The sequence below is a fragment of the Fistularia commersonii genome, chromosome 1 (genome assembly GCF_037954325.1).
Source record: "Fistularia commersonii isolate RoL2024-O1a breed Wild chromosome 1, RoL_Fcom_v1.0, whole genome shotgun sequence".
NCBI lineage: Eukaryota > Metazoa > Chordata > Actinopteri > Syngnathiformes > Fistulariidae > Fistularia > Fistularia commersonii.
Window position 1 is genome coordinate 20,809,715 of NC_141284.1, and position 6,462 is coordinate 20,816,176.

Sequence of the window (6,462 nt, forward strand, 5' to 3'; positions counted from 1 at the left end):
ATTTTTAAAAGCCCTCATTTACAGGGAATTTGTTGTTTCCAAAAAGAAAGCACAAGCTTGCATGTGATGTAACAGGAACAGCTACAAACCATGAGGAAGGTGCAGATGTAGGATTCACTCACAAAGTTATACTCACACTATTATTTCAGAGATCTACACACCTCAAAGTTCCATTCTTTAACTATGCCTTCACTGGTTTGTTCTTTTTTTTTGGGGGGGGGGGGGTTCCATCACATACAGTAGAACAGGAATAAGATCTGGTTCCACAAGTGCTGTGGAGCAAGCCACACAAATTACACTGCACATCTGCAAACCTGCTACTGTACACTCAACATCAAGAGCAACCCTAATACACTGTGATAAGCTATTGAACATCTCTGCACGTACACTGGATCCTTTCAAGTATGTTAGATAACTGATTTACACAACTGGAAAAAAAAAAACCTTAACTTGCATTATTGTAGGATCTCCAGGGAAGAACAGAACAAAAAAGGTAGAAACACAAAATGCTCCTTAAAGGTCAAACCCTTATTTTAAGTCCAAAATGTCTGTTACAATATCATGGCATGGGTGTCAGCCTCTACAGCTCCTTCTGAACACAGAAACATGTCCAGGCGCACATCCAGTGAGCCAGTCTGCTCCAGCATTACTCCAAGTACATGGGTACACAAACACCTTCAGAAATACACCGGGCGCAGTTTTGTGATGCACTGAAAACTGAGCGTTGCAATCGAGACTTGGCGGTTCACCGTCAGGCAGCTCAACGTAGTGAAGTTCACATTTGGTTTAGAGTCTCTAGAAGAAAATGTTTTTGCTTTTTTTTTTTTTTTTTTTTAAATCTATCGCTGGCAGCAGTTGCGTTGAGGTGTCAGGAGCGAGGTCCATGAGTCTGGAGGCGAAGGCCTGGAAAAAGAGACAGGGGAAATCAACTGAAACCATAAGTGGTCAACATAAAAAGGAAAGATCAACTCCTCTGCAAATGTGTCCGTATGAAATCATCCATTATTTAGAATCTGCATCATTGTCATTATATGATTATTAGTTTTGATTTACTCGCTGAAATAAAAAAAAAGGCTTTGGAATGTCTATCTGATCCTCAACATGTTAAATAAATAAATCATTCTTTATTAATCCCTTGTGGGGAAATTTGCTCTTTGCAATTAACCCATCATGGATGAACCATGAGCAGTAGGCTGCTGTCCACCAGCGCCAGGGGAACAGTTGGGGGTGTCTTGCGCAACAACACTTCGACACACTAGGAGGAAAATGTTGGAGTGTTTTATCCAAAGAACATTTCCGCAAAATTCTCAAAAGTTTCATGGAAGCAACTTAAAGAAATTTAAATTGGAGGAAAAAGTGTCACCTCTACTGACTGCCCTTCTAACAGCAACCTAATCAGGAAAGGCTTAATCACTTGCAATAATAATTACTGTTACAACAGGTGGATTTCAAGAATACAAAAATCTAAACATTCGTTTTGAAACAAGGATTTAGTTTGATTACTTCATTTGTTGATGCTGTGACACACAAACACACACAATCTACTTAATGCATCCCTTATCTCGCAATTATCCTCTTGGCACACGCTTTCATTTGGTCAATCACAATTTCAGAGATTGTGTCGACAAAAAATACTTTTTCCACTTCAAATAGTCCTGACTTACAGGGAAGAGCAGGATCGGGTGGTGATGATAAGTGCATGATCGGGCTACTTCCGTTTCACATTGACAGAATCTTCTTCCTTCAGGACAAACTTTTTTCTCAGAGCTTCTGAAATCAGAGTGGCCGAATCTTCCTCCCTCAAGGATGTACAGCCTCGGTTGTACCTGAAGTAACATACGTCAAAAAAAAACAAATCTTAGATTTGTTCAAGGTGGACCTGATATTGTTTAAAATACAGCCATTGTTATATCATTTTGATTTCAAACATATTTGTGAAAGCAGTGGTTCACTGCGCGTGCGCACATCCACACACACACACACACACATACATACATACACACACACCTATCTTTGCTCATCTTCATGCGGTTCATGTCCTTCAAAATGTCCATCACATCAGCAAAGCTGGTGGACTTGGATAGCGACACAGTGTCCTCCTCCGCCTCACGGAAGTCCATGCTGGGCCTGTCGAGGTCAAATGTTGCCGACGCTGTCATGGAGACGGGGGGGAGAGGGTCGGGAACAAGCTCCGACACCATAGACACCACATCTTTCTCATCGTCCTCTTCCTCTTCCTCTTCCTCCACCTCCACCTCCACCTCCTCCTCGTCCTCCTCCTCCTCCTCCTCCTCTTCTTCTGTGACATCGCTGATGACGAAAGAGGCAGCTGTTGTGGCTGCTGGCTGGTAGGGCGCCGCCTCGAAGGGAGCCATGGAGAAACTCATGCTCGTGTCGTCCGGGGACAGCAAATCAGGTGTCAAGGGGTTAGAGCCTGAGAAAAACCACGGGCAAAGAATTAAAAGTTAACAGTTGAAACATCGAGCTGGACAGAGGTCGGAAAATCGAACTGCGTGCCCTCCAGCATACTGTCACTTTTATTCATTATTGAATTAATGCCAGTTTTACTTGAGATGTTTACCCCTATTGATATATATTGATAGGAGTATATCTGAGTTTACAGACAAATGGGAAAAAGTGAAAGCATGTTATATTATCATGAACCTGGCTGAACTGCTTAATAGCTGAGACCAAACTACGACTGCACAGAAAAGATTATCACCGGCCCTTGACCTACAAACGGACGCCAAGACGACTCAGAGCAAAAGAGCATTAAGAGAGAATCAGGCCATTTGACTTGGCAACTAAAGAATCACAAAACACAATGACAAGGCTGCAGCTTGCTGAGAGTTAACATTGACTCCTCTTCTTTGCATGGACACCTGTCCTACTTTGGGCCATTTAGAAAACCTCAAATTCAATGTTGCAGGCTGAAGGAGTCTTTCAGACACCAATTAATCTGTTTCTAAAATCAACTTTCAGAAGAAACACATATGCATTCGGACATTTTTTTTGCATGAATTACTCAAGACATGTTTGATGTTTCTTTAAAATATAACTAAAAGTAAAATTGCATTAGGATACAATATGAAGTTGAGGGTATACACAATAAGTTTTAAGCATTATTCTTCGCTGATACTTGAATTTAGAAAGTTCTTCAAATCCCAATGTTCTCCGCTTTAAAAATCTCAATGTGACATCGATTGGTTTGAATCGCTGGTGCTGTTGCATTGGTTACTCACCGGAGTCACTCGCCACAATCTTGGCTATCTGTGCACGCAGTCTGCTCAGCTCGTCCTGCAGAGCAGTGGTGCGGTTGAGCGCAGTCACCCCTGGCTTCCGGAGCCCCTCCATCCTTTTCCCTTCACGGCGAAAGTTAGGTACAGATGAATTCCTATGTAGCACCAGGAGAGGCGTCGGCCGCCATTCATGTTTCAGGGGACGGGTGTCGCTCCTTGAAAGACAGAGAGGTCAGAGGAATTCATGATCTGCTTTTGTTATTTGCATCTTCAGGGGTTTGAGTAAAACTATGCAGTATCCAGCAGAGGATATAATATTAGTGTCTCTTTCCGAGCAAATCAGTTTGGTGAAAAAGTGTTGTCTCTGAAAATTATTTGCTTTGATAAAATGTTTTAAGAAATGTATTAATTCCACATATATTAGATTTAGAGATTAACGCTCTTTAAATTCAAACAGACTGGACTAGAAAACAAGCACTTTATGCTCATATTTTAATTGATCATAGCTACCTGAATAGTGATAATCAAAATATCTTTGATGGGCTTTCATTAGCAGACACACCCAGCTCACAAATATGACCGAAATAATTGACTTCCGAACTGGAGCAATGTCACTGTTTTTGATGAATATCTATCTAATTGCAATTCTTTGTGCGTTGTGTCCATGTACTTTACAATGTCTTTTACTGTATATACTAACATTAAATTATTTCTATATCAATCCATAAGTTTCATTCAAAAAGCACAACAGTGAGTTGAAGGATTTGCGCAGAATGTTTAAACGGAGTATAGGTTTGAGGATTTACGGGGATTAATGTTATGTCATCATATTTACCGCACTCTTGCGTACGTCTCTTCTTCATCTGCAACAATCCACGCAATATCTGCTAGAGTGGGAACCATGGGGCCGTCCATGGGCCGCAGAGAGGGCAGGCCTGGCAGTTCCTGATGGATAAGGACTATCTTAATACATTTGACAGCGAGAATATGGAAATGTAATCACCAAATAGAAAACTAGCATGAATTGTCAGGAACTAAAACATACTTGGAAACATGCCCTTTGTGGAGGCCTGAGTGGAAGAGTGGAACCTATTCTTCTCACAACACTGCGGGTGGATCCATGGGGCTTATTCTGCCAGATGGGGATGACTTCCTGCAGAAATACACACGATTCTAATTGGTCCACAAAATGTAACACATACTTCCTAGTGCATGACACAAAATGGGAAAAGCTGCACACTTAAATATTCTCCAGCAATCAGAAAGCACTTACTGTTTCTGTTTCCATGGTGAGGGCTTGGGAGTCACACACCAATGCTTGGTGCGAGCAGTGGCTCAAGAAGGAGTAGCTCGGCAAACAGATGCCACGTTAATCCAACAGCCAATTCGTAGGATATAAATTAGTCAGTAGTTAGAGCATCTGTTAAAGGAAATCAGGCAGAAAGGGAACTTAAGCACGTCTTTATTTGACTTGACTAAAATTGATGTCAAATAAAACAAGAGCAAACAAATACCAAGTTGATAACATGCTGCTTAGCTTTTAGTCACTAACAATGTAAAAAATTCGGCATTCTATTTTAATCAACCAATATCAGACTGTCACAGATAAACAGTGATCTTTGTTAGGTGATGAAAAACATCTACTTGTTGCATATAAAATTGATTTGTCTTACTGAGGGAAAGTGTAAAATTGACTTGTTGGCCAATTTATCCAATATCTATAAACGTCAACAAACCAATAAATACCAATATAAGACGGTGCAGTAAAGTTTGGCTTGACTGAACTGCGAATAAAAACCTGATGAAATATAAGAAAAAGATTCAAGATGTTATTTTGTCTTAATTTTCGGTACCCATACTGGTATATCCATTTCCGGCAGGAAAGCTATGATATTAGATGACAAAAATTTTATGTCAGGGCTAATTAAGCCCCAAATTGTATCAGAAATACCCGATAGGTACAGTTGATGATTATTTATAAGAATTTGGAAGACCTGAGTAATTTTTTTCAGACTGATTTAGTTGAATCAGACAATTTCCCACCTGACAATCTCTCACAGCACACTAATGTGGTCGAAAATCACAGCACTATGCAAATGTGGCCACAGAGAAAAATGGTTTACATGATTGAGTCAACTTATTGGGGTTTCTCACCAACTAACGAGATCCATTCATGTGTATACAATTTTTTTAATCAAAAAACCGAACCAAACAAATAAATCAGAAGTTGTATACATGCTCTGGATAAGGAATATTTGGCAAATACAAAGGCCTGTTTGCATTTGATTGGCACTTGTATACATCTTGATAATTAATATGTATTACGTTACGAATATGGATTATGTTAGGTAAGAACAATCCATATCCATAATTCATCAATGGTAGTTGATGTGGAAATTAAATGTGTCTAATAAGGATCACTTTATTATTGTGCATGCAACATTTTGCAATGTAGGAACTTTTTCCTATTTGCTACTTGAAATAAATGTCCATTGACAGTATTACTGCAAATGCATTATCACATCAAGAATATCATTTGAACAGCTTTTTCTTTTTCTTAAATCAGTACAATATGTAATGATTTAAACTGACCTCAAGTTGATTCAAATGAAATAATAGATTGTAGAGAAAAGGTAAATGTGTTCTCCAAAGACAGGGATAGAGCACTAAAGGCTATTATAATACGGAGCGAGTCACAAACATTAACATCACCCTGAGACATCACGAAGTCTTCCACAAAAACACAATGATTTTCACTTTCAAGGCAGTTCTGCGGCAACAGTGACGAGATGTGAAAACAACCGATGAATAGTTTATTACTAATTATTACATTTTGACGACCGTGTGCCTCATTTGGTGACTCAACAAGAAACACTGATAGAAAATATTCTTGCAACTCGAATTGTGCTAACAGTGCTTTGTGCTCCAACCCACAGCAGCGGCCGAGAGTTAGCTTTAGCGGCGTCGACGACCCTCTTGATGACCCTCAACTTGACACTTCGGCCACGATCTTTACTTAATGCTATACGTCTCCTAAAATGCGAAGATACCCGCAAAAGAGCGACTTACGGTACTGGAAAGACGAATAGCGAAATGATGAAAGTATTCAGGGGACGCCTATTTTCCTCTTCGTCTTTCACCGAAGTTGTGTTGTCGCCAATAAGCCGGAAGTCCTCACGCTTCACTGTCATTTGATTGGCTGGAGTCTTTTGGCGACTTCCTG

The 6,462-nt window shown here is 40.1% G+C and overlaps 1 protein-coding gene across 1 annotated transcript; it reads right to left on the reverse strand.

The window, feature by feature from the left end:
- Positions 1–214: 214 nt before the first annotated feature.
- mtfr1l (mitochondrial fission regulator 1-like) lies at positions 215–6,428 on the reverse strand. The gene is made up of 8 exons (XM_086154079.1): positions 6,309–6,428; positions 4,513–4,659; positions 4,285–4,392; positions 4,075–4,184; positions 3,243–3,454; positions 2,008–2,434; positions 1,665–1,826; positions 215–903 (listed from the first exon to the last, which is right to left on the reverse strand). The coding sequence occupies exons 2-7, from the start codon at positions 4,525–4,527 to the stop codon at positions 1,709–1,711; spliced, it is 990 nt and encodes a 329-aa protein (XP_086010205.1). The 5' UTR covers positions 4,528–4,659; positions 6,309–6,428; the 3' UTR covers positions 215–903; positions 1,665–1,708.
- Positions 6,429–6,462: the final 34 nt, after the last annotated feature.